Source organism: Siniperca chuatsi, linkage group LG6 (genome assembly GCF_020085105.1).
Source record: "Siniperca chuatsi isolate FFG_IHB_CAS linkage group LG6, ASM2008510v1, whole genome shotgun sequence".
Lineage (NCBI taxonomy): Eukaryota > Metazoa > Chordata > Actinopteri > Centrarchiformes > Sinipercidae > Siniperca > Siniperca chuatsi.
In genome coordinates this window covers 25,878,737-25,905,768 of record NC_058047.1, presented here as the reverse complement: position 1 = coordinate 25,905,768, position 27,032 = coordinate 25,878,737, and the positions used below count along the sequence as shown (strand labels likewise).

The 27,032-nt window shown below is 41.2% G+C and overlaps 1 protein-coding gene across 4 annotated transcripts; it reads left to right on the top strand.

Moving 5' to 3' along the window:
* Nucleotides 1–140: 140 nt before the first annotated feature.
* Nucleotides 141–26,651, top strand: sned1 (sushi, nidogen and EGF-like domains 1). 4 transcript variants are annotated; one of them, XM_044199244.1, is made up of 32 exons: nt 141–1,377; nt 8,527–8,814; nt 9,730–9,870; nt 10,025–10,187; nt 10,282–10,407; nt 10,710–10,823; nt 11,355–11,468; nt 12,026–12,139; nt 13,249–13,296; nt 13,393–13,500; nt 14,946–15,038; nt 15,199–15,333; nt 15,689–15,808; nt 16,123–16,239; nt 17,057–17,200; nt 17,626–17,799; nt 17,957–18,070; nt 18,171–18,284; nt 18,387–18,500; nt 18,604–18,720; nt 18,876–19,163; nt 19,262–19,445; nt 19,707–19,819; nt 20,111–20,389; nt 20,594–20,741; nt 20,834–20,916; nt 21,840–21,938; nt 22,268–22,384; nt 25,396–25,483; nt 25,614–25,693; nt 25,790–25,817; nt 25,946–26,651. In XM_044199244.1, exons 1-31 carry the CDS (start codon nt 1,159–1,161, stop codon nt 25,813–25,815), a joined length of 4,182 nt encoding a protein of 1,393 aa, XP_044055179.1. In that variant the 5' UTR covers nt 141–1,158; the 3' UTR covers nt 25,816–25,817; nt 25,946–26,651. The 4 variants fall into 4 exon arrangements, with proteins under 4 accessions (XP_044055179.1, XP_044055178.1, XP_044055177.1 ...); XM_044199243.1 differs by lacking the exon at nt 25,790–25,817 and having other exon boundaries at nt 15,202–15,333; XM_044199242.1 differs by lacking the exon at nt 25,790–25,817.
* The last annotated feature ends 381 nt before the right edge of the window (nt 26,652–27,032 follow it).

The window sequence follows — 27,032 nt, the reverse complement described above, 5'->3', positions numbered from 1 at the left end:
TTTGATAATCAATGATGTTTATTCTACTGGCCACACAACTTTGTTATGGAAAAGTTTTCTGTGAACTTTGTGAAGGACAGCACTGCCCTTTCATGGCATGTGAGTTCTGGCGTTTGGTTCGCACCATTAAAAGCCTTTGTTGGTTTAGTGTTGTGGGTGAGAGAATGACCTTCGCTCTCAGTTGCCAGTGCTGTCTTCAGTGTTTTCTTTCAAAGATCGTTGCAGATGCCAAGGTCTGTGGGGATCATCATTCCTTGAAAGTTTCTCTGGTAATTCTTCACAACCCTAAAATCTTTAGCTAATATGTGGTCTTCCCTTTGCTGATTAGAAACCACAAATATGTTGGGTTCTCCATGTGTTTGTGGGCTTTCATCCACACATGCATCTACTGTGTGTAAGTATCTTAAAAGCCAGTTACTCCTTTTCACTCTTCTCTTTCATTTTAGTTCCATACTAACTGTACAGTATTGCATTTTCACAACAGTGCACATGCATGTCTTCTCACTGTGCAACCTTGCATGCCTTGGTAACTGTACATAGTAGGAGTTTCACTGAAAGGGGAAAATCTTGTCAGAGTTTCTTTAAAGCAGCCCTTTGATTATCATAGATCCGCCCAGTGGTTATCCAGTTACCGGCCTCTTTTCAGCGATTGGCTGGAAGGAGCTAATTATGCAAGGTAGTGAATCCCTGTGGGGGAGGTGGGGCCAAATCTGAAAGAACTCCTTTGGCAGGCAGAATAGAGCTTTTATTGAGGATATTTCTTAGCTGACCATCAGGGACCAAATCGCTGGATTGTTAAAAAAAAAAAACAACATCTCAGCTGAATCACGCTGCTCCCCCTCTTTCATTCCTTCCCTCGTTTCATTTCAGTGAGACAGAGTGTAGCTCATGCAGTACCCAGCAGCAAGCAGAATGCAAGGAATCTACAGTATTCCCCTGTCTCACACAAGAAGCCCAGTTCACTACTAAAGGACAAGTGAGGAGAGAAAGAGGCAGAGCCAGAGAGAGCAGTCAGGGGAGGATTCAGACTGCTGTGGTTGAGAGGAGGAACGTACGGTCTTGTCCTGTTCTGCTCTGCTCTTGTTGCCTCAGGTGTGTGTGCTCCTCCCTCCCCTCCGCGGTGCCTGCTGTCAGCTCCATCCCTGGGTGGCTGAGGCCATGGTGTTGGTGCTGCGAGCCCTGCTGCCCTGCTTCTGCACCCTGCTCTCCCTGGACCTGCTGCCTAGGGTGGAACCCGCTGTGCCCCTAGAGGACTTCTACCCCTTTGGCCAGGACAAGGGGGACTCCCAGACCATCGCTCAGGACGACGGAGGCTCCAGGCTCGTGGAGATCTCTGTTGCTTTCCCCTTCTTTGGAGACAGGCACACAGGTCTCTATGTGAGTACAGAGCAGTGTGTTTTTACCGTTGTGTGTGTGTTTACGTCTTTATATGTCAGCGTGTATGTGTGTGCATGCACTTGGCAGTTGGCAATTGAAACTGACATGGTGTGGATTGTATAAGAGCTTCAGGGAGATTTGATTTGACACGCAGCCAAATACTACATTGCAGTGCCCTTTGAGAGTTTGTATATGTTTGTGTGCACTCACAAGCTCCGGTGTGTAACCTCATTTGTAGAATATCGCGTTTTCCCCCTACGGGTGGAATCATAATCCTCCATGACAGTCTCTTCACTTTACATCTGCCCTCCTCGCACGCTGAGGGCTCTCAAGTACACCGAGGGAGAGTGAGAGAGAAAGTATTAGCAGAACAGTGGTAAGCCCTGTTCTAATAAGTCTACAATGAGCTGTTAAAGGAAATGACAGTTTGTGTTCTTACTGTTGCCGCGGAGCATCTGTGAGCAGTTCTTTTTCAGAGAGAGTGGGGGGAAAATATGCACGCCGGAGAGAGAGAAACAGTGCTCAAGGGAGGAAGCTGAATGGTTTGACAAGGATTTTCGCGCACCACAGTGAAACATACTTTGATCTGCCTTTGTCATGTATTGGGTTCAGTTCCAGCGCATGGAAAGGCAGAACTCCCTTAAATCAACACCACCTGTTGTGGTTATGCATCCACGTTCGCTCTCTGAATCCCCTCCTCCTCGCTCTGAGCCCCGCCTGCCTCCTCCCTGTTCACACCATGGGCAGGGGAGGCTGAGGAACCATGGCAACAATGGGCAAGGTCAAAGGTCGTATTTCTAATCTAGGCATCTGCACCAGGGCGGTGAGGTCAGTCTCCCAATTAAGACATTTTTAAAACTCTTTTGCATCTACACACAGTGCATATACAGTGACAGTATTTTTAAATGCAGTGTTCGAGTGTCTTTCTGAAGAGTTATAAACGCACCAGTCTGGAGCTTCTTTGTATCACAATCGCTGTCACATTGTGTTTCTTGTGAGTTTTGTAATGAATTCCAGTGCATCACTTCTGTAATAATACTGATACACAATAGTCAAATTAGACAAGAAAAGACAAGTTACTGTTGTTTGGCTTGTTCATCTTAGATTGAATTATCATCTGATAGACTTAGAAATCTGAGTACTCCACATTCTGAAATGTGCTGTGTTAGTTGTGATGTGATATCCTGCACCTCACTCTGCATCTCATTGGACTGTAATTCTGTAGTCACGCAAGGCATAACAGATTGTGACAGGCACTTGAAATTACAGTCACGCTCATTTTGAATGCCTCACCTGAATCCATTAAACATCTGCTGTAAAGTGCACGGGCCACATGGTGATCTCTGCCACCAGAGAGCTGCTTCGAACAGTTAATATTTCAGTGAGCACTAAGGGGCTAAATTTGTATGAATAGTTTCTTCCAGGAGTTTATTCCATGCCTCTGGGCCACATGGAAGCTGTAGAACCAAACTGATTTTAGATGGTTTGTGAGTGCTGTCTTACTTTATTATCATAACTGATTCTATTTAGCAGTACACATACCTTGAAACACCTCACAGCCGATCCTGTTAAACTATTAGCCTTTGTTCCTTCCTGAATTAAGACATCTTATTTTTAGCAGTTGCTGATCTACAAATACGGCAGTAGATTTAAAGACTGCCACTGCCATGTGACACTTGGTTACAGAGGTCTCTAATGTCCCATAAACAGACCCTACAAATTCCTTTACAAACATGGGTCCCCCCTGACTTGGTCCCATTCCAGTCCCACTTCTGCCTCCTGGTAACCAGGCCGTCCCTCTGTTATGGTTTGTGTCTGGGAGTTTTCACATGTTGCTGGGATCTCTCCTCCTCCTCCTCCTCCTCCTCCTGCTTCTCCTCCTCCTCCTCCAGGTCCCCCTCCCCTCCTCCCACGCCTCAGATAACATGGCAGGGGTCTTCCCCCTGGAACTGTCCAGCTGCTTTATCTGAGAAATGACCAGTCACTTTAACAGAACACAGATGTATCTGCAAAGCGTTTTAGGGGCTTCCAAACAATGCAGTTCACGGATTAACTACTCTTACGGATGGCCAGTGTAAAGAACATGAAGGAGGATGTCCAAGGTCAGAGAGCAAAGAACACAAGTTTAAAAGCAGATGTGAGAATAGATGGTTATGATCAAAGGCTTTTATTGTAGATAGATAAACTCATCGACAGTGAAAAGACTCAAGGTTTTCTAGGGCTCATTGTATATGTTCATATGATGAAACGTGTAATTCATAGTATTAAAATGTACACGATAATATAGCATTTGTCTGTAATTAGAAATTAGAAAACTATATTTAAACAAAATTCAGATACATTTTGAAAGGATCCTGCCAAGAACGTGCTACGCTGTAACTGCACTCTTTACAGATTGCACATCTGCTAGTGCTCATCTGCTCTTCTGAAGAGCTTCAACACTTGGAGTTTGTGCAATTTCATTCACTCACTTTCACTCACCACTGTGTATGGCCCAAAGATGCGTGCAGAAAGTTTTATTCTTTGTACTCTGCATGGGTGCTTTTTATATACATGTGTGGGATGAGAGATGTGACTGAGTGATGTTAGAAACAGTTCATCCACCATGGACAAGATATAGCTGCACATACTTTAAAAAGCCTTAAAGTAAATGATGCACTTTCAACAGTTCGACATTTTGGGAAATAAGCTTATGCGGAGAGTTAGATGAGGAGATTGATACCACTCTCATGTCTGTCCATTAAATATGAAGCTACAGCCAGGCAATGGTTAGCTTATCTGAGCATAAACACTGGAAGCTTGTTTGTGTAAAAACAACAAGTTGTGGTTTTATGGGGGGTTTATGTACCAGACTATTTCTTGGCCAGGCACAGTGACTTCCTGGAGTCTCCGCTGGTTGCCTCTTAAGCTCACAGTGACGACAAGACTCCAGGAAGTCACTGCACCCAGCCAAAAAAATAGTCTGGTGCACCTTCTCATGTAACGCTCAGCAAGTAAGCAACTATTCAATTAAGACTTTAAGCCTAAAACTTTATATAAATATATTTAATTACTATCATTAGTTCAGGTTTTTGGTTTATCATGCTATTATGCATGTATGTTTCTTTGTGCACCATGTCCACATAGTTTGGCTTTTCATTTTCACTTCATGCCCTCCACAATTAATTTCCCCCTTACCTTTCTTTATTTACAGCATTTGTAGTTTCAGGCTACTCATCAGTAGAAGTATGCAATATTTTTAACTGGAAGTAGGCTATTTTTAACTGATCACAAATTCAGTTGAAATTGTCTTAATTTTAAATTTTCTTAACTTTAGATTACTTGATGTAAGTATTTTGGAATTCCTCTGTAACTTCATACTATTTGATTTGCAAATTAATATTTTTGTTAAATACATTTTCCTACATTATACAGACCATGTAAACAGTGCACTCACATCTTTTTGCACCAAACCTCCACATCATTTGCATCATAGAAGTTGTATGAGAGTCCTGCTACACTGTTCCAGACAGGATTTATTGCCTCAATCTAAACTCTTTGGAGATAAAGGTAAACCGGGGCTAAGGAGACAGGCCAAGTGCACAGACTGTCAGACTGTAGTCGCTTCCTTTGGTCTCGTCAAATAACTTGACAAGCTTGTAACTGTGAAACCTCCATTTTTGACAAGGAAAACTAATGTTTTCCTGAGTTGATCCATGGGCACCTTTTTCATTCAGGGGTTTGCTTTGGCTTGACTTAAGCCAGATGAAAGTTTATTTTAGTCCATAAATTGCTTGGCTCTAAAGAAAACCACCCAAGCAAAATCCTGGCTATATCCGGCAAAGAATTCCCAAAAAATAACAAGGGAGTTGTAGAGTGGAGTGGCACCATTGAGAGTGAGAGAAAGAAATATGGGGAGAGAGATGTTTCTTACAAGGTTGACTGATCACACCTCTCTCCCCTGTGATTCTGACCTTGGTCATGTTACAGCATAACACAAGGCAGCTCTGAACCCGTTCACTCTCTCACATAAGTGTGATGCATAACCACCCTTTACTGGATGTCTGTACTAGTTAGTCTAGTTGAAATCCATGAGAAGAAGAAAAGTATGTGATATGAAGCAAAGAAAAAGGTCCCAAGTTCAGTTTAAATTCCTCAAAGGTCATTGCTATGTCAAAGTAAAGAGTAAGTCCCCTAAAAAATCTTAACAAGTAAGAAATACACTTGTTTAAACAGTTCCAGATGCTACAAGAGATTGGATTAGGTGATTAAACATATTCCAGTATCGGAGTATGAACTCTATTTAGTGTTCAGCATGGTTTCCTACACTAATTTTACTGTAAGATGGGTGACTTCCAGACCACTGCCACCACAGGTCTCTCATTAGTGGGTATGTGGGTGTGGGAGGTTTGTAAATCATGTACATCCCTCCATTCATCCAGCCCTGTGCCCTCTCTCTTGTTTTTCTCCCGGTATCAGATGGCGCTCTGGCTGACCCCTAGGCCCTGCCCCTGCAGTCGGTCCTCTTTTTCCCCACATCAGCCACGTTCTCACCACATCATGCTGATGCTGAGGGGAAGACTGTGGTCGGGCAATTAACTTAGCCCCCGTGCTGTGCCAAACAAAACTTCCTCTGCTGTTTTTACAGCAAAGTCCTTCAAATTATGGTTTTCATACATGCAGGCAGCAAAGCCGAGCCATCTGACGTTGCTTTGTCACTGTCACATGCCACTCGGCTTGAATGCAGAAAGGCAAAGTTCACGCCAGCGATTAGGAGAAACAGGATAAGTGCCATGGTGGGAAGAATCTCCCCCTGTTGATAATATGCAGAAATGATGTATGAATGAATGAAGGCCTTTCATGGGGATTTAACCCTTCAGCCTGTATAACTTTACACTCAGGTTTAGCAGCTTGTTTCTTAGGATGTTCAAAATTTAGTTCAGTGGCTGGTCGGACACAATCTAATGTTTGTTACATAAGCACTCTCTCCAAATGACCATTTACCATTTAAGTGCAATTTTTAAATCTATAACAGAAATCTCTTAATTATTCTTATCTCCTAGAGGCATTTTACTTCTTTTTCTGAACAACTTTCTCCCTTAAATAAATTCCACCCGTCCCCGAAACATACCTCATTTACTTCCTGTACACCTGATCTTTCTTATATCAATAATCTGTACCTCTTCCTGCAACTCAAAGTACCTCTTTGATCTAGCACCATGGCAGGGAACCCTTTAGCAAAACACATTTATCACATTTACTGTCTTGGTTCTGTGGCTTTCAGTTTGTAGTCCTGTTGCTCTATTGCAATTTTGTAATCCATTTTCACACTGTAGATTATAGCTGCACTAATCAATATTTTTATATTGACAATGGATCAAATTACTTTGTGTAATGTGAAAGCGGTTACTTGTAGTCACAAACCCACAGAGAATTATCACCCAACTTTGCAGTTCACTTCAGCTTTACAGAGTTTTTTAGCATCTTTAAGCTCATTGTTTTGGTTTTACTGCCTGTAACATCACTGTTTTGGTTCCGTCTCACCACTTTTATTAACCTTGTTTCCAGAAGCAGCAGGCGGCTGTTTTTAGCAAAAAAAGCTCTGATAAACCAACTGTACACTACCTGCCCAGCACCAAGTGACAGAAAAAGTTAGTGGATCGATCATTTAGTAGCTAAAGAGTCAGATTGTTCCACCTGGAGTTGTTGGAGACTAAAACAGAGCTAAAAAGTGTGAGTGAATATTTGACTTACATTTACCAGGTGGACAGAAACACATCTCTAAATGAATGATAATCTTTCTCTGTGCTCTCTGCTAGATGCGTAAGGCAACTGTTTACGTACATGTTAGTCATGTTAGTACACCTTATAAATTGGTAAAATTTCAATGTTGTGTTTACATCTTGTTCTGCTGCCCCCAAGTAGCCAAAAAATCAATTAATGCAGCAAGGTTCAGTGTGTAGGATTTAGTGACATCAAGCAGTGAAATTGCACTTTGCAACCATTTGAATACCACTCGCCTCACCCTCCCGTTCTGAGCGTGTAGGAGAAATTACAGTGGCCATGAAACTCGCAAAAAACGCAAAAGGTCCAATCTAGAGCCAGTGATTGGTTTGTCCATTCTGGGCTACTGCAGAAATGGCGGTGCAAAATGGCGGCCTCCGTGGAAGTGGACCCACTCCCTATGTAGATAAAACGACTCATTATAAGGTAATGAAAACACAATGATTATTATTTTTACGTGATTATACACTTATGAAATCACACTTATGAATATTATATTCCATTTCTGACAATAGCTCCTCCTAAATGTTACATACTGGACCTTTAAGAGTAACAACGAAATACCTAAAGTGTAAAAATAATATAAAAAAACAATCTGTGAGTACAACGAGTATTTTCATTATAAATCTGTCAGTTATTTTCTGTGATAAATTCCTTACTTTGTCTATAAAATGTCAGAAATGGTAAAAAAATACCCATCAAAATTGTCTTCACATTGCCGTTTTTTCTGACCAGCAGTCCAAAATCCAGAGATATTCCATTTGCAATGATATAAAAAAGAGAAAACCAGCAAATTCTCACTTTTGAGAGTGAAAGTGATTGTTGGTTTTGTTTTCTGTCAGTTGACGAACCAATTAATCGCCTAATTGCTTCAGCAATACACTAATCATTGACCATTTAAGAAGTTGATATTACACCATGCTACAGTACATAGCTGCAGCGCTGACTGTGCATTTTTTCACAGAGGTGATATGTGGACGAGGGCAGGATGGGTTCATTTATTTGGTTACTTTGCTGTTGGCAGACATTTGTGGATTTAAAGGCCGTAAACGTCCTTCCTGGTGTGATGACTTTGCAGGTGCGTGGGCAGCAGAAACCTCGTTTTCTCAGCTGCTGTTATTTCACAGAATAAAGGTAGCGTCTGTTTGCTACATGAGAAGTGCAAACATGTGTTATGGGACCGTCCGCTGCCCCATGCTGTTTGCCTCTTGAGGTCAGACTACCTGTGTTTGTCCACCTTCGCCTCTTCTCCTTAGTACTTCCTCTCTAACCCCGGTTCATCCTACAAACAAGTCACAGTGGCTTCATCTGACATGTTGAACAAAATATATCACTGTATTATTAATCTTATTCAGATACTCTTAACTCCAACTCTTTCCTCCTCAGGTTAACAACAATGGCCTGGTATCTTTCCTGAGGGAGGTGTCTCAGTTCACACCTGTGGCTTTTCCAATCGCCGGGGACAGAAGGGTTGTGGCACCATTCTGGGCTGATGTGGACAACCGTCGAGCAGGGAGAGTCTTCTACAGAGAGAGCCAGGAGCCCTCCATCCTGAGGAGGGCCTCAGGTGATGTCAGGACATACTTTTCAGAGTTCCCCAACTTCAATGCAACATGGGTCCTCATCTCTACATGGCTTCAAGTTACTTTCTTTGGAGGCAACTCCCTCACACCGGTATAAACTCACACTTAACTGTACAACTTTCTACCATGTAGTTTGCAGCTCTGATTCTCTATGTAAGTTTTAAGTATATTTTTGGCCTAGATCAGTCATTCCTAACCAGGGGTACTTGTACCCAAGAGGGTACCTCTCCAGTTGCCAGGGGGTATATGGAAAGATTGTGCAGTGGCTCACTTAGTTTGAAAACATTCTAATTCTGATTTGATTTAAAAAAAAATATGTCCATATATTTGTGTTTAAGAGGAAAGTAACCATCCAGTATGCTACCAGCTACAATAGGCTACAGCATAGTACACACCGTAAAGCTCGTAAAGATCGTAAAGCCAGCTAGCAGATAATTCCAAATAGTTTGCTAAAAGTAATGGATAAACAGTTGAAATAATTACCTAAGGTAATGAATAACCAGTTTAAATAGTTAGCTACATATAATGAATAAATGGTTGAAAGATCCAGGTTCTGCCATTCCAAGTGGTAGTAGTAAGAATGCAAACTTTTAAGAAAAAATATAGCAATATCCACTTTTTGTAGTGTTCATCCACTTCAAAATCAACTGAAATGAGCACATTTGGAGCATGACGGGTGGGTACTTGAGCTCATCTAATAGGGATGATCTACTGGGAACCACTGGCCTACATAATCTCAAAGTCCCAGGAAATAGCCTTGCTGTTACTTGTTAAAATTGGGATATAATATGTGGTTAGAAAGCACATCTGTTGGGTTTCATTTTAATGGTAATTGTGAAGTTCTTGCTATCTGCCTCAACAACAGGCCTAGAGAAGTCTATTATGTGTCTAGCCTGACTGAGATTTAGGAATCTGTACCATTAATATGAGGAGTTATTATTACCAAATATCCTGATTTCATGGAAATCAGGAAATGGTTTAACCAAGCCTTTTCTTCTCTATGCAGGTAAATACTTTCCAAGTGGTGCTTATTACAGATGGAGAGCTTTCCTTCACTATATTCCAGTACAATAACATTACTTGGACCACAGGCATGCATGCCAGCAGTGGAGGAAACCTGGCTGGGCTAGGAGGGATAGCAGCGCAGGTAAGATCACATAGTTATTTGCTTATGGTGACATAATTTGGAATGTACAGTATGATCTGCTTCCTGTGATGATTTGTCAGGTGTTTAAACTCTAATTCAGCGATGTGATGTCTGCCTCTTTGTGATGTCTGCCTCTTTGTTACTCTCTTCCCAGGCAGGTTTCAATGCTGGTGATGGCAAACGCTATTTCAACATCCCCGGCTCTCGCACAGCCGATGTGGTGAACGTTGAGGGAACCACCAACGTGGGCTACCCGGGCAGATGGGTCTTCCGTATAGATGATGCAAATGTGGAAGTGGGTGGATGCAATAACTCTGGTAAGACCTGCTTCTAAGAGATTAGTTCTTCTAGTCTTGGCTGTCTTAACACTTTTGCTTCTAGGATTCCTGTTACATTGACCTCTTTCTACAGCATCAGTGTGCCCGCACCTGCGACCATGTCTGAATGGAGGCCAGTGCATCGATGACTGTATTACAGGCAACCCCTCCTTCACTTGCTCCTGCTTGGCTGGCTTCACCGGTCGACGATGCCAGATTGGTGAGTTATGGTTGACACTGCTTGCTGCTCTGTTGTGCTTGACACACGCTGCACACTATGAATGAATACCTATCTACCTGAGATCAGCCAGGAAAAATAATGTCAACTTGTAAAAAAAAAAATACTAGAATTCACCTGACTTGCCAAAGAGACACCCGGATATTTCCTTAATACCTGTATCAGCTTCAGGCCAATCTGTTGCATTCTCCTCGGACATTGCCTTACTAACTGACCTTGCCAGATGTTTTCTTTTAATTAAAAGAGTCACACTACCTCCTTTGTATTTCTCCCTGTCTCTGTAGATGTCGATGAGTGTGCCTCATATCCTTGCCAGAACGGGGGAACTTGTGAAGACCAGATTAATAGTTTCATCTGTCACTGTCCTCCTGGATACACCGGGATTCAGTGTGAAACAGGTACAAAGGACACTTTGCCTCAAAGCTGGTATATACTGTGGTTGCAATTACATTTTTTATTTCTTCTTTCTAGAATACCTTCTGTCGAATCACACTGAAATGTGGAAATTGCTCACAATAGCAAGAAATGACCCCAAAACAAGTTGAGCTAAATAGACATTTTTACTGTACATCAAAAAATCCACGTTTCTTCTCCTAGCCTCTGCATGCACTAAATAGGCTGAAGACCTGGAAAAACTCTGATTAATTAAAGTATTTTTGCGCCTCATTAAGCAGTTTCCACCCAAAAACAGTATTTTAGAATATCTTGGGCCAGCCTCTCTGGAGCTTCTGTGCCTATTCCCACAGTCCAGCCTATGGAGATGTATCAAACCTCTTCTAATACCTTTCACAGCCAGCAGCACATACTTGCAGAGTGAGGGGAGCAGTGTGGCGGATATATTAATCAGCTGAGTAAATATTCCATGAGCGTGTCTCTCTGTGCCTGTGTGTGTGTGTGTGTGTGTGTGTGTATGTTTGTGTGTGTTACAGACATTGACGAGTGCAAAGACAGACCGTGCCTCAACAACGCGTTGTGTGTACAAGGCGCTGGCAATTTCACCTGTGTGTGTGAACCGGGCTACACTGGTGTCTTGTGTGAGACAGGTGAGCGGGGTTTTTCACAGTTTGGGGGAAAGTAGGCATCTCCCTCCAGAGGAAATATTTTCTGCTGCTTTCTACATCAAACTCAGTCATTTTGGCAGATGTTTTTGTCCAAAGAGTTTCCCAGTCTACCTAGACAAACGGGTCCAAGTTGAGGTTATGGTTGAATTCATTTGCAAACAACTTTTTTTTTTTTTTCTTGGGTCACACAATGTAGCAATGAACCACAGTGAGGAAGTTCACTGAAGTCAGGTTTCCGAAAAGACCTTTACTAATCCGGCTCCTCTTGTGATTGATTGTCAATGAAACTTGAACCCAATAGGGAATTAAATTATCAGGCCCTGCACAGTTCATGAATCCTTATATCTACATGAGACTGGATTACTCTTAATACCAGACACCTCAATGAAACTCTATGCTTTCAGAAGGGAAGTTCACTGCTCTTAATCCAGCTCAATGTCTTAGATGACGACCTCTTGCTTTTCCATGTGAAGATTGAAAATTTGAATGTGAAACTGAATTAACAGCAGATAAACTTCTCTTTTTTGTGTATCCTCCAGACATAAACGAATGCGAGTCGCAGCCCTGTCTCAACGGAGGGGAGTGCATCGATCAGGTGTACAACTTCACCTGCATTTGTCCCGCTGCCTTCACTGGAACGCTCTGCGAGACAGGTGACTTGAATTCAACTTGAAATCTGCCAGAAAAGTATGTTTGGAAAAATGGTTCTTGATAGAAAATGTTTACATAGCCTATAAGTCCTCCTTTTGCCTTTCTGTTTGGCTTCCTGTAATATAGCATTTCTCCAACTGGGACAAGCACAATAGGAAACCTATCATATCTCTTTGACAGCAAAATGAGTGTTTATGGCTATGAACTTAAGTGAGCTGGTTCTGTCACTTCTCCAGTGTTCCGTGGTTACACCAAATTCTATTAAGAATTTCAGATATATTGCCACTGCAAACGTTTTCATCATACTTTATCACATACTTTATTTGCCATTTACCAAAAAAATTGCCTTGTAGAATTTTTAATACGGTCACAAATCTTGACAACATCTTGACTGAGGACTGTGGCATATGCAAATTTCTTACGTCTGTTTGTCCATACGCCTAACTGCATATCAGGCTAATAAATTATGTGTCTGTTTTGCTCTGTTACTATCTGCACAAGTCTTGTTTGGAGGGTCGGTTCATTCAAATTACAAAGTAAATCTGATAGCGATATATTGACCAATATTCTGATTTTATTCATATATTAACATAAATGTGTGATATAAACCAACTATTTTCTTGTGTCCTATCGGCCAACAAATGCACCAATATATCTATGATGCGTTAATATTGGCAAATAATAATCAATCAGACTGCTATTATTACACATTTCTCGTATATTTCTTATATACTGTATCAGATCTTTCTCATTTACCTCTTGATTGATGATGGAGGTGAATGGAATTTCACAGTGTTCATAGGGACTATTTCTGTTGTAACAAGTGTTGACAGTGATGTATATGGATTGGCAACAGGGGTACTTTTTCTGGAAAGACATCTTGTTTTAAATTTTTTTAATGTATTTTTTTTTTCAATGCTGTGACTAAATTCCATTCACCCCCATTGTATTGGGGTGGCAGCATATATCTCAGACACAGCAGGATTCTCCAAACCTGGGCAAATAAATCCATAAATTATCTGCATTGCTAAATACGAACAGAAGTAAGTGAGGAAATATGTTATTTGGATTAACCAAACCTTTAAAGCCCGTTCTTATCTTCCTCTCTCAGAGCTGGTGGTGCTTCAGGTCAATTCAACTGAGGCAGAAAACCAAACAGGTAAAAGCAAGTACAGCTACAGCTAGAGCTTTGCCAATTTTTTTCACATACAGTTTGATTCTTACACCACAGCCTGTCGTTCTTTTCCATATGCAGCCTCCTGTGAAGAGGAAGATTGCAAGAAGAACCAGATTTGTGAATACACCAGCTTGGGAATCTACAACTGTACATGTGCTCCAGGCTTCTATGGTGACAAGTGTGAAGGTATTGTACACTTGGCCCGGCTGACGCTTACTGCAGGCAGGTAGAGAGCAGACTGGGGTATTTAAAGAGGAGCTGTGCTATCCCACAGGAATTTGGAGCTCTGCCCTGGAAGAGGCTGCTGTGATGATGGATTATTGTAATTATCAAAACTGACACGGCCTCGCCCAGTTTACTACGGGAACCAGTCGCTTGATGTTGTGAATAATTGTTTTATAGCACATTTTATTAGTTTACCAACAAGAGGAAGTGCTTTGTCTAGACTTGAAAAGGCCTCTTTATGAGTCAAAGCTGGTCTTTGGTATTCAGGTCATTTCTTCAGACAAAGCTGTTGAAATATGCATGCTTCCACACCGCTACTTGCTTCTCTGGAAGTTGGCCATTGCACCACACTATAGTTTCAAGCACAGCTGCTGCTTGCATAACCATAGGGTAATTTGAACACAAATTATGTAAAATGCTATCCTCAGCTAATGCTTCATACCTTCCTTTTATAAATGCATATTAAGTCATTTTATCTAATGTTTCATGTCTGTATCACATTATATTTGTTTTAGGAAATCATTATCGAGTCACTTAAAGCTAATTCAGGCTCCCATGAGAGGTTAGTGTCACACTCTGATAGCAGTTGTTGCAAGTTGTTTCTTTTTTTTTTCCCACCAAAAGCTCTTTAATATTATTTGAGCTATTGCAAATGCATGCTACTTCTCACCCTTGAGCTGAAATAACTATCAGTGCTTATATAGGCTCTCTTAAATCTCCCAAATACTTTCCTGCCTGGCTCACTTGGAAAGCATAGTGGAAAAAGGAGCATGATCCTCCAAGGAAGAGAAAGTAGTGGGACTCAGAAGTGCCTAATCAGGCTCTCAGATCAAAGGGCCCGGGCCGCACAGGTGGCCAATGAAAGTGTCTCTTGCAAATTAACAATCCATTAATTGCCCTCAGGGCCATACATTTTGGTCACAAAATATGCTCCATATCATCAGAAAAATAATACCCTCCACCGAGCTCCCGGGACTTCAAAGGGGAGCCATTTAGCTGCGATACGGCCACATCCTTTGATCCGCTGCTGCAATTAGGAAGGAGAGGAAAATAAAAACATTCTTACAATTTGAACGGAGCGGATGTGCAGCATGCTGACTGGTAATCCTCTGGTCCTGTGAACTTTGTTGGAAAAGTTTAGGGAAAGAGAAATGACAGCGAATCAATACACAGTTTACAGTATAGCAGATGAAAGACGCTCAACATATGGTACACATGTTGACCATTTATACCTTCTGCCTATGTTTACACTTAGACCAATACTGACAACTTAACATAATGTAAGTACTTGCTTTCAAGTAGCTCGAGCAAACTTTCCAGATTTGAGCCTCTCTCTCTCTCTCTCTCTCTCACTCACACACACACACACACACACACATGCACTCTCTCTCTTCCTGTGTCTGCAGAGGAATGCCTTTGCCAGAATGGGGGTGTCTGTATGGACAGCAATGGGACTTGTGAATGCCCTTCAGGCTACACAGGACTCTACTGTCAGTTTGGTGGGTATGATACGTATAATCCTATCAGGTGTCTCACAAGAGCTTTGATGAATGTGAAAAAAATTTGGGTCACTGTAAGATCACAAATGTCTCAAACCAGAAGCCATTTTTCCTAAATTTGTGAACCTTTGATTTGTTTTTCACAATCCCTTCCTCTCAGAAGTAACTCAGACACCATGCAGCAACAGCAGGCCATGTCCTGATGGAGGTCCCTGTTTGGAGTATGGAGGAACCTACCTGTGTACATGTCAGACTAGTGGAGCAGAGCTAGATCATAAGGACTTCTACCCCTATGGTAAGAGCCTCAGGCATCAACCCAACAACATGGCACTTTGCAGCTATGTGTCATTGCATGAGCAGCTGGTTTCTATAGCGATAAACACATTTTCAAACACACTGGTCTTGACAAGTGTCACTTTCTATTTCAAAAGGAATGGTGACATTTGCAATTTACATTTACGATGTAGAGAGACATTTCAAAATGATTTATGCTGTTGTTGGGAGATTTTGTATTGAATCCAATCATAAAATGACAAATAATCTGTGTTTTTTAAAGGTTGGCCCAAGCCCACTTGCTTGAATAAAATTAAAGAGGTTTACCGTTTCCCAGTGCAGTGGAACACAGTCAAGTATCGGTGTGTGTTTTTCAGTACAGCCCCGATCGGTCTGCGACTCCTCTCCGTGTCTGAATGGGGGCTACTGCTATGAGCGGGACGGAGGCTACACCTGCGAATGCAAATACGGATACTGGGGGAAGCACTGTGAAAAAGGTAGCATAACTGATAAAAACACTAGAAGAATACCTTCACATGAACTTATGAAGTGCCTTTATCAAAACATCCCTCAGAGTTGTGTGTTATTACACAGGCTCAAACCCAGCTTTAGTTCATCAGGAAACATGCCATTACTCGAAATGCTGCTTGAAATATTGCAATGCAGAAAGCCTTATGATAATTTGTGAGTTATGAGCTATTTTCCTGAATTATGACTTGAATTGCAATGTACTGGAACGGATTTATTTTGTGTGATTAAAAGCTAGAGTAGTCTCTATGTCAAGGATTCCCTTCTCCCTGTCTCTTTCCAGTTAGACTCAATACCTGTGCTTCTGGTCCCTGCCGCAATGGAGGCTCCTGTAAGGAAGAGGCAGGGAGCTACAGATGTGTGTGTCCTTACAGATTCACTGGAAAACACTGTGAAGTGGGTGAGTGCCACCCTCAAGTAATATTCAAAACATTTTGTGCTCAATGCACAAACCTTTTTCTTGCAAATTTGTGTGAAGGCATTATACATGCTTAGAAATGCACGATAAGACTCTAACCACCAGACCACCCCAGTTCTTTGAATGCTCTTATTACCTGTCTCACTGATATTTTTTGTAAAACCAAATGAGCAGAAAACACAGTTTGTACTTGTAGGATCAAAAGGAGAAAGACAGAGACAGCTGTCAATGTCTAGTTGTCTGTCCAAACAAATTAAGACACAAGTTACAGATCTGGGATTGGTTTTAGACTCTAATCTAAATTTGATTTGCTATTTTATTAAGTATAATTTTAAATAATATAATTTTTCATCTTCAACATCACCAAACTATTTTTAACTCAGAAAGATGATGAAATGCCGATACATGCTCTTATTACAAGTCGCTTAGATTACTGCAACTCTCTTTTTACTTGGTTTCCTAAAAAGAAGAAAATTACAGTTTATTCAGAATGCTGCAGTCAGGACTTTGACTAATACTAAAAAAAGAGATCACACTACCCCACTGCTCGCACTGGCTACCCTTATCTTTTAGAATTGTTTTAGTCCTTTTACTTGTTTACAAAGCCTTACATAACCGAGCACCTTCCTATATCAGCGACTGCCTTTCATTTTATGTTCCAACAAGAACTCATAGATCTTCCACTGCTTTTCTTTTAGAAGTTCTTTTAGAAGTAGCTTTCTGTTTTTATGGCCCTAAACTGTGGAATACCCTGTACAGTTTATCAAAAATAACTCTCAGTGTGTATGTTTTCTTGCAGGGAAGCCAGACCCCTGTGCCTCCAGCCCCTGTCTGAATGGTGGCACATGTTTTCACTACATAGGAAAGTACAAATGTGAATGCACTGACGCCTTCAGCGGCAGACACTGTGAAATAAGCAGGAGCTCAGCACAACCCTCCGCAGGTAAGCAGACTGTGTATCACCACACAATAATGTCCAAATCTCACTCTGATGCTGAAGTTTGTACAATGTTGACTGTAGTAGATTGGCACAGGCAGAGGATATCCTGAGCTGTTAAGTGTAGAGATACTGGCTTTCCATCTGAAGATAATCTTAGCAGTGTTGCTGCACTGGAGGCCCCACATGTACAGATATAGAACGTCTGCATAAGCTAAATAAAGGAAGACCTGATTAGACCTGATGATTCATGTCTACGCACTCTAACAGCATGCTGGAGGTAATTTTAGGAGGACAAAAACAGAGAGCCTGGATGGAAAACACCTCTGTTGCCATTAGTCTGTCCTGGATAAGCTCCTTTAAGCCCCAGTGTTTGTGAGCTTGTGTTACTATGCAGCCATGCTGACATTATCAACGTGTTTGTATTTCAGAGCTGAGCTGTGGGCCACCTCCACAAGTGAAGCACGCTGAGGTCCAGTTCTCCTCAACAACACCAGGCTCCATGGCTGTGTATATATGCCACTCAGGCTTCATGTCTGTGCCCAGAGCCACTCAGAGCATCTGTGGTATTCAGGGAGACTGGAGCCAGCCACCCATTTGTGAGGGTCCGTAACTTACACCAACACATGGACACAAAAACACTGTCTTTTAATAATCCCTGAAAAGTCCTAATAAATAAGATTCCAGTTATTACAGCAGTTTATACTATATAAAATGTTTTAGTTTGATGTTGCTATTTAGACTTTTTTCCCATCAATACAGAGATCAATGAATGCCTATCACAGCCATGTCTTAATGGCGGTACATGTCAGAACCACGTCGGATCCTACCAGTGTGAGTGTGATGATGGCTTCAGTGGAAAGCGTTGTCAGACAGGTAAAGCCTGATCAAAGTCTTCTGATATTAAATGCCAAAATTCAGTGCACCTGCACACATGTGTAGGTCCTGTGTATATGTGTGTTTTATCTCCCTTAAGACATAAATGAATGCCTGTCGGAACCCTGCAAGCACGGGGGGACATGTGAAGACCAGCCTGGCTCCTACTTGTGTCATTGTCCACAAGGCTTCAAAGGCCAAAGCTGTGAAATAGGTATAGTGTTCACTCAACTTGTTAAATTTTAGAGCTTATGCATTTTAACATACGGATTATACAGGACAGCAATCAAATTCTACCGTAAATATCTGTGTGCAGAGCAGGACGGGTGTGAGTCCAACCCCTGTCTAAATGGAGGTGTGTGTCGGGATCACAGACGGAATTATGTGTGCGTATGCAAGGACGGTTTCTTTGGGGACCAGTGCCAGATGTGTAAGTGACTGCCTCACAAGTCTGTTTTACTGATTCACACAACTTGCACTCAGTTGTGACATGAACCATATTGTACTAACTGCTTGTCTTTGTCACCCCCAAGTGGAGAACCCATGTGTACTGCAACCTTGTGGAAACCGCGGCCTCTGCAGGAGTGACAGGAGAGGGAACTACAACTGTGTTTGCAAAACAGGACACACAGGCAAAGACTGTGAAAAAGGTCAGTAAGAGTCGCACCAAATTGCATCAGTGTCCAGCTCAATCAGCTTGTCATTTGTCACCCCCATACTCTGTAGCTCATCCACCGTATTGCAAAGACAAGTCTGTAATTATTTAATGTATGGATTAGACATGTAAGGTTGCCACTGTTCCCAGACCTGTTGCCTCCCTCTGGTCTCCATGTTCTGCGTGTGGAGGAGAACGAGGTGGAGCTGCGCTGGGATGAGCCGGAGCCCTCACACAGCCTGATCAGCGGGTTCGTTGTCACTTATGGTCCCCTGGGCCAGAGCAATCGCAAATCAGACCTCCTGGACAGGCAGAAGTCTACCCACGTCATGCGAGGCCTGGTGCCCGGCCTGCTGTACAACATCTCCACCTTCTCCATCAAACGCAACACCAACAGCAACGACATCAGCCAGCCTGCCACCGCACTAATACGCACCAGTGAGCACACTCTTTAATGCTGTAGTAAGAGACTTTTTGCGTGCGTGCATGCTTTGCATGAATTTTCATGTGGAAGTGTGTATGTGTTTCTGTGCTAGGACCTCGGCAGGTGGAGCAGCTGCAGGTGGTCAATGTGTCCTCCTCTCAGGTTTGGCTGAGCTGGCTGGTTCAGGCAGCGCATCATGCAGCAGTCAGCAGGGTGCACGTGTCTCTGTTGCCTTCAGATGGGAGTGAGGCTCGCACTGCCGTGCTCAACACGAGCACCACTGAGCATACCTTCAGGTCAGGTTCTGCACTTTGCTTCAAAAGAACACTGATAACCCAGTATTTATTGTGCAGACCTGCAGCATCCTATGTGTCCACTAAGTGGTGCTGTTGAAGTGCTGCACTTTGAATGGCTTAGGGTAATATACCTTTTAACCACTAAATGGCACTATTTCATCAGTGTTTTGAGGCTCGTCACAGTGTTATGAGGATGATGAGGTCAGGTATCATGCTTGTTGCTGTAGTGCAATGTTTTGTGTGCATCTTTCTGTTTCCCAGTTCATTACTCCCTGGTCAGATGTACACAGTGGATGTGTTGACTCAAAGTGGAATCAGACCAGATGAGTTTCCCTCCACTAGCCACTCAGCTGGACCACTGCAGTTCTGGACAAGTAGGTTACACCTGATTAGGTGCTAGTGTGTTAGGATTTCCATTTGATCATTTGTCATTTAAAAATTACAATGCACATTTCTGCATATCACCACAGAATGTATATATTAGAACTAAATGCTAACACACTTAAATGTAGTTGTAATCTCATTTGAAAAAAGCTTGTAAGTGTGCACTGATACATTTATAAACATCTGTAAATGTACAATATTAAGCAAGAAGAAATATTAAGTCCAAATTGAGAACATATTTATGTTATTAAGGACATTTACCATCCATGTTTTTCCCTCAGGGCCTCTTCCCCCACAGAACCTCTCCCTGTCACATGTGACCACTAACTCAGCACTGATCACCTGGAGCCGCCACCCGAGAAATGTCCCAGATGGCTTTGTGGTCAACGTGACCCGAGGGTTGAATACCAGGAGTCGCTTCCTGCCAAATTGGAAATTAGGATCATATACCCTGCGTGAACTGACGCCAGGACAGAACTACTATGTGGCTCTCACATCCGTCAGAAACACAGGGCAGGAACACATCCATAGCATACCTCAACACTTAGCCTTCACCACCTGTGAGTGCCTGGGTTTGAGAAAAATTGTTTCTCATAACCCTTTCATTTATATGAACATATGCCATTAGGTGAACATTTCAGTACACTGAGCAAGGACAGGTAGAATTTTTAGGTTGCAACATATTCACTGAATCTATCAAATATTATATGATTACAAATAAGTTCATTTTAAAACAAATTCTGTATACATTTCCTTTGACCCAGTGCCAATGGAGGCAAGATCAGGGAGAAGAGAGAGGCCAACCGTGACTGGACAGGGGACTCAGGTCGGACGCACACTTCCCCTATCTCAGCCTCAGGTCCTGGGAGGCACAACAGAAACAGAGAACTCGGAGGAATTGCCCAGGAACACGTAATGTGTTAATGATTATTAAAAAGACTTTGGTTCCATCTGGTAATTCAGCTGTCGATGTTAAACAATTAGCATTGTCTTCTATGTTGCAGATACACAGAACTCATTGACAGAAGGGGAAAGATAACAGCTAGGTTCACTCACTTGCCTCGAAAAGCCATTCGACATCGTACTAGTAAGTAGGAGCAACCATGTGATAAACATTTAGTGGTGAGTCACTAGTATAACACTGTTTGACATTTTTTCTAAAACATTTAATGTGTTATATACGGTATTTCACACAAAACATAAAGCTGCCATGTTAATATTTTACATCACAATCAAATAAAGTAATTGATTCTGCTTCTAAAGCCAGATTAATTTAGCAGGTCATTATTTCATTATCTGACAGCTATTAAACTAACATGCTACACCAATATATTGAAACTGTTTTTTCTTATTTTCTCAGGATGTCCAAACAATGAAAGAGTAATCTTATTTGCTTATCTTGATGCAGATGGAATAACTTAGGGCATGGTCCTATAACCATATGGTCCTAACCGTGGCCTGTCTGGATGAAATATAGCTGGTCCTCTAATGTAAACTGAACTCTCTGCTATCACACAAACAGACCCACGTTATCTGAAACATGTTGTTAGCTTTATCGAGCAACTTTTGATAAAGTGAGACAAGACAGAAAACAATAACTTTCAGCAATAAACTTTTTAAATTTTCATATGTTTTTGGGGGTTTTTTTGTAATGTATTTTCACTTTTTCATAACTTAATGCATCCCAGTGCAGAGGTGTGGTGTATAGCCTATGGCCTAAACAGAAAAACATTTTTATTTTACAGATGTTATCTTGTGCTCCAGAGAATACGCTTCCTTTCTAGGATTGTTCTGCCCCTTTTAATGATGTTACGCCCATGATGTCATAACATGATTTTGACCATTTTGACATATCAGTAATGTTGTGTTCTATTGTTCCAGGCTGAGGAATGTACACAAAACCTTTAAAGTGTCTCATTTAGTACAACATCTACATTTTGCCGAAGTCACCTCTGTCATTCATTTTGTCTTTTTACGCTGATTCATGACGGGAAATGTTTTTCCTTGCAGAACCTGACCCACCAATTCGATTAGAGAAGATGGAAGAAACAACGAACAAAATCAGCCTTGCGCTAGAGATTCAAGACGAAGGATTAAGAACGAAGCCTGGTAGGTGTTTCCAATAGGTGGCACATCTGCGCTTGTAATTGATCCCAGCTTTTGTGCTGCGCATACATGAGATTAATGTCCTGTTGGAAAGAGACTACTTATTAGTCTTTAGGTGTGTAATTTATCATTGGTGTTATGTGATGCTAACCTTGAAAGACAAAGGTGTAACATTCAGGAAAGCAGACTGGCAAGAAAAGGGGAAGTGGTGTAAGAGCTAAAGGCTATCAACACATGGTATCAGCTGTAGATAATGTGGAGTAGTGGGCCTGAAACTTGAGACCCATACTCATTCTGTACTGTGGATGCTGATGGCAGCTGTTGTCTTTTAGAGTTGCCACAGGACTGCCGCAGTCTACCCTGCCAGAACGGGGGCACATGTGTGAACGGAGGCGACTCCTTCATCTGCGACTGCGCAGCAGGGTTCAAGGGCAGACAGTGTGAACTGTGTAAGTTTATGTGCTTCCTCTCCACACATACACATGCGGTGGGTTCAGTGAAAGTAGGCTGCTTTTTGGCAAATGAGCGAATGTGCTGGATAGTCACTCACTCTGTTGATGTTTAAGGACATCGAACAAGGATCTTTAACACATGGTTTCTTTAGGGAGGTTGATTTTTGTCTTAAACATCTGATCTGTAGTCAGTAACATCCATGTAAATCCATCCATCCATTATATATACAGTGTCTGCTTATCCTTTGCACGGGCGCGGGAGGCCTATCCCATCCAGGCATTAGGCGAAAGGCAGAGTACACGCATGTTTTCTTAAAAACAATAAAGTCTTGTATGACTTCACAAGTTTAAGAGTCTACAGCCATGCTAGCAGTTCTGCGAGGCTGTCCTTAGGCACAGTGGTGCTTTGAGCTAAATGCTACCATCAGCATGCTAATATGCTCACAATTGCAATGCTAACATGCTGATGTATGCAAGTATAATGTTACACGTTCACATCTTAGTTTAGTATTCGCTAATTAGCACTAAACACAACATACAGCTGAGTCTGATGGGGATGTCATTCGTTTTGCAGTATTTGGTCATACACCAAAGAATTGGACAAAAAAAATATTTTGACCTGATGATAGAGCTAGATAAAAAGTCAGGGCATTACCAAAGTGATTAATCATTCAACGTGAGGAGGACACGAATGTTTGTACTAAATTTCATGGCAGTCCATCCAACAGTTGTTGAGATATTTCAGTCTGGATCAAAGTGGTGGACCGACCAAGAGGCCAACACTGCCATCCCTAGAGCCACGCGGCTAGAAACTCCTTTCCAAACTGTCGTACAACTGGAGAATTGCGTCCTTAGTATTTTATCAGTGGCCCAATTATAAGACGGAAATGTAATGTTTGGCGGCACAGTGGCTCTGTGAGTACCACTGTTGCCTCACAGCAAGAAGGTCCTAGCTTTCTGTGTGAGTTGGCATGTTCTCCCTGTGTCTACAAAAGTCCAAAAAAAGGTTGGTCAGCTGGATTGGAAACTCTATAAATGCTTGCTAAGATCAGCCCAAGTTCCCTGTCACGCTGAACAGGATAAATGATGTTGAAAATGGATGGATAATATAATGTTATTTCAAGTAAAATGCATTAACTTGAGTGGTAGCATTCACGGCCACTCAAATAGGTCATGAGTGTCAGTGCAGGATTTACAGTCCTGTCTATGTGTTCCCAAGGGTTTTAATGCTGCTTTCTCTCAATGTAACTGTAGCATCTCATGGTGTGAGCTTACAGTAGAATCTAGATTTGCATTTCATCATGTAAACTGACGTAGAGCACAGAGCTATGTATAGACCTCTGGTTTCTTAAAAGCAGGAAACACGCTCTGCTGACATTTGACCCTTCTGACATTTATGAATGGCTTGGTTAACTTTAAGGCTTTGGGGCATAAATGTGCAACATGAATACAGTGTCAGCAAAGACACAAAGCACCATATTATTTGCACTGCACCACTTTTCTTCCTTTTTTCAGGGAGCCAGTGTTACATTTATAACTCAGTGTTTCTTTTGAATGTTCTGGGGGCTGAATGAGGCAGCAGTAAATTATCTGTGGACAATATCCTTCTTTGTTCTGATTTTACTCTATCTTTGATTTTCCCGTGTCTCATCGGTAAATCTTCAGCCAAATTCTTAAGGGCTCAAATAGCTCAAAAGAACATACAATTAGTCTGTGCCTGTGAAAACAATTTCATAAATTATTAATGAAGAAAGTGGGTTTCTGTCTTCATAAGAGAAGCCTTATTTCTCTAAATTAAATCAAATCCCTCAACAGTCCAAATTCCCAAATCTTTAGATGATGGAAATCTCCCCATGTACACTCTCATTCATTTCTAAGATATACTGTACAGTTCAAGCCGCCAGCTTGTATTAAATGTATCTATTGGTCATTACTACTTCTACTTTATATGGATGACAGCCAGTAGGAATACATTATTTGCTGTGTCTAATGCTTTTTTGAAGTTAATGATCATGGAAACATTAGTTTACATTTATCAAAGTAGTTACATACTGCCAATATTAACTGATAAAATTCTAACTTAGGAGCATGAATAAGATGTAATTTCTTGCTCAACAGGAATGCATTTATTTAAATAATTATTCAGATCATTGGTGTCTCCTGCAATAAGCAGCTTGAATCATATTGTCATTGATATATTTTCAAAAGTCAACAGGACATCCAGAACTTCTTGTAAAAACAACCTTAACAAGAGTTTTTTCCAAAAATTATTACACTCTATCAGAGTCTTTACTTCCATCAAGGAATTCAGATATTTTAACACAGTTGCAGATATCACAGTTCTTATGAAAAACAAAACACAATGTCATGAGTTCCATCAGAAAATGTGTGTGATTGCTGCGTGCATTGATACTTATTATGATTTGTGGATAACTTTATTATGATATGAAAACATATTGACCTTAATGTCATTATAGTAAGCTTACATGTACTGTCTATACAGTTGATCAGTCTGCAATAATGAATATTTTCAAATATCAGTGGACTTTGAGCTGGATACATTGGCTGAGATATAAATGGATGTCTATATAGGATTGTTTTTCGTCGTCTTGGTAGCATTAAAGCTTAGCATTTTAGCTTACCAAAAGTGTAAAAAAAAATCTGTTTTTCCGCACTAACTAGGGAATACATTCTGTGGCCTCCAGCCTAAACCCTAATTCCCCTCTCCAACACAGTAAAACAGCATCAGTTTGATTTCACTAATAATTAGATGTTGATGAAGCTGTGTATGAGGAGACACTGGACGTCCCCTCGCCCGTCTTGACTCCTTTTCTTCATCTAAACATCCAGCTTCAGATTGTTTAAACATTCCTTTCCTAAAAACATCCATCAGCCAGAGAGCAGGGCCCAGCTCCATTCCACACGACTCCTAAACTATCCAGCAGACTTTTCCTTGCTGACAGTACTTAAACCATTCATACCTCATGTTGTGTGACCGCTGTTTGCAGTGTGCCAGCGAGTGCCACACCCCTGCACCCGCCTCTACTCTGAAACGAAGAGTGTGCCTGTCTGGGAAGGTGGAGTGTGCCACTACCTGTAAGTCATATCAGGCATGCATGCTTATACTCATCATGACATATGTGATGTTCCAACATCTAAATTGCAAGGCTGAAGAAATGCAGAGAACTAGTGGATCAAATCCATGAGTACGTTTTATTCTTCGCAGGTACAAAAGGACTTATAAAGTACAGCAGGATGTTTGTTATCGGGAGATTTGTGAACCGATGCTTCCCAAGAAAAGTCAGAGTAAGTTGAAAAAGCTGTCTGAACAGTGTTGAAGTTGTTTTTAGCAAATAAACCAATGCAATTCTTTTCACACGTTGATATTAACTTTCTTAACAGTCAGAAGAGCAAACAGACAACAATAAAGGTTTGTTTTCTTTAACACAATCAACATAATGATATTTTCTGTGGTGAAATGTTATGCACTGCTACAGTAGAGGATCACAAGATTTTCAACAATTATGCTACAAATGAGTCTTTTCTTCTTTTTTCTAGAGCACTTGGATACTGATGAAAGGACTGTCATCACTGTCATGTGAAAAACCTAACTTCAATTTTGGTGTTTATAATCTACTTGAAGTAACTGATTATGGTCATGTTTGTGCTGAGAAACTCTGTCAGAACCCACTGTAACATTTTAGAAACAGATCATCATTCGTCTGAAAATAAGGTTGTATTTGTTCATTCCTGAGAGCTGTGTTTGTAGCTCCGTGCTTCATGAAAGGACTTCAATCAATCAAATGAAAAATGGCCCAAATCATTTATCATTTGTGATGTTTGGTGACTGATTTTTCTTACAAACGCATACGTATGCAAATATTAATGGTAAGCAGTCCACTGTACTGCATCAGAGACCTTATATACCTCATTTCCATGTCCATGCTGACACATTAGGAGAGGTTTTTTATTATTTGTGATTCAGCTGCAGGTTTGTCCCTCAGGGAAATAACTGTAGAGTGTCCCGAGTCCCAAGCTTTTCCTTATACGAGCCCCGTGATCTCCTTATAAAGACGATGGGAAATGTATGTTTTCTCCACACCCCATAAATTCATCTCCTCCTCTGACAATGTTGCACAGTACTTTCTGTGTGTATAAATATCTTTCTCTGTGTCTTAGCAGGCATCACTGCTCGCTATTCTGTAAATAGTGTTTATAGGCCATTTTGTAGGTGAATATTTTAATAATAAAAATGTTAAAATGATTTGTGTTTCTGGTGTCTGTTTGGGTTGATATTTGCATCCTGGATTACAGCTTTAAAAAGTAAGCAAGGTCTTACAGTATCCATTTTTGATCTGAGTTTGTCATTTTACATGCATGCATAGGAACCTGCTTAATGTTTCCATTCAAGTAAATAATCTCTTTACGATACAGCACTACCATCACACAGACATGGTCAACAATTTCATTTAAATAGCTCTGGGTCCTTGGTATGATATATATAGTATATATATGTCAAAAAAAAAAATATATACTATAATTAATCATGTTGTTGTCAATTATTCAATGGGCCAGTCAGTTTAAAAGTTGCAAAAATCACCTGTTTGGAAATATTTTAACAATATTTTATCAAGAGGAGGCAAGC